We start from the raw sequence: 1,426 nt of genomic DNA, 5'->3' as shown, positions 1-1,426 counted from the left end.
TATATATATAGTATAAAGTGGAAAGAGATGCTGATACATACTACAGGTGTAGTGGCAGGTGTGAAGTCATCAGTCTTGGTCCTTTCTGGTGAGCTTAGAGACATGGAGCTGACTGATGAAGGTGATTGTGTTGAACCGTTTTCCAAAATGGAAACATTTCCAAACTCTTTCTGCTTATCCGACTCGCCATCAGGATCCTGCGTTTTTGCGAGCTCCGAGTTGTATCTCGTACAATCTTTATTTTTTATCTTCTGCACTTCGTTAGCTACGACGACACAGTCCACAGAGAGTGTTTTAGCAGCATTATCACCACTAACGTGTTTCCCAGAATGGCTCGTTCTGTCCTTGTGGTGAAGCTTGTCGTTCGATGGGAAACAGGGGGAGACAGGAGGAGAGACCAGGCACTTTATGGGGGACGAGCTCTTGTCGTCAGTCAGGTCRATAACCACGTTCTCATCTGAAGGAGCTGGGCGTTTGCGGCTCAGGAAGCAGTCCAGCGGGCCACGGCCGTTAACCAAAGGTGGTCTGCTGCGTTCAGACAGAGGAGACGACTCATCGTTGTCCGTCTGCCTGCTGGGGGCTTCAGGCTCAGGGCAGGTATGGGCACACGGGCGCTTAGGAGGCTGGTTTTCTTTTGGTTCAATGTTCAGACGCTTGAAAGGGAGACGAGCTGCAGAGGGGAAAGATTAAATTCAGTCTTAAAAAGCAAAACCTTTGTGGCTGCACTAACATGTTATAACGTCTAACACAGGGGTCTGCAACCTGCGGCTCTGGGGCCACATGTGGCTCTTTGGTCCCTCTGCACTGGCTCTTTGAAACTGTGACCAAACATAACAAATTTTTTTTGTTTGGTTTATACTCACAACACTAATAAATTGTATGCAAATATGTGATCAATGCCACTAATACAAAAATACTAATACAAAAAATAAAACGTTAGCTCATGCTAGCCTGTTTTCTACATAAATAATCTATGATCGTTCTCTCAAATCCATCAGGATTACCTTTAAACACCTTTAGGACTACATAATAAGAAGAATTAGAAAAAAATAAATGTCTGACTAGGTCAGCTGTACTGGTTTTTATGAAATTATATATAAACTATAGCCAGGATTTTTCCTTGTGCACGAATGTTTTTTTTTCTTAACTCAACTCAACTTTATTTATAAAGCCCTTTAAGAAAACCACAGATGCAACAAAGTCCTGTACATATTTAAATTCAAAAAACATAAAAGCATGACAATGATTAAAAACACTAAAACCAGTAATAACACAATAAAAATAAAATAAAAATAGAAGAAAAAAGTCTCAGGCTGTGCCAAAAGCCAGAGAGTAAAAGTTTTTCTTCAGTCCTGAAGTGTAAAAATAATAATAAAATTCACAATATATTTTTTAGTTTTACAATGTCACCTCCACTGGCCATACA

The 1,426-nt window shown here is 40.5% G+C and overlaps 1 protein-coding gene across 1 annotated transcript in view; it reads right to left on the bottom strand.

Moving 5' to 3' along the window:
* Positions 1-1,426, bottom strand: part of chaf1a (chromatin assembly factor 1, subunit A (p150)) — a gene marked incomplete in the record, with an annotated part of 44,739 nt that overhangs the window by 39,717 nt on the left and 3,596 nt on the right. Inside the window, 1 exon segment of the mRNA XM_014030383.1 lies at positions 42-670. Coding sequence (XP_013885837.1) covers positions 42-670 — 629 coding nt within the window.

This window comes from Austrofundulus limnaeus, unplaced genomic scaffold (genome assembly GCF_001266775.1).
Source record: "Austrofundulus limnaeus strain Quisiro unplaced genomic scaffold, Austrofundulus_limnaeus-1.0 Scaffold1048, whole genome shotgun sequence".
Lineage (NCBI taxonomy): Eukaryota > Metazoa > Chordata > Actinopteri > Cyprinodontiformes > Rivulidae > Austrofundulus > Austrofundulus limnaeus.
This window is presented reverse-complemented; position numbering and strand designations above follow the sequence as displayed.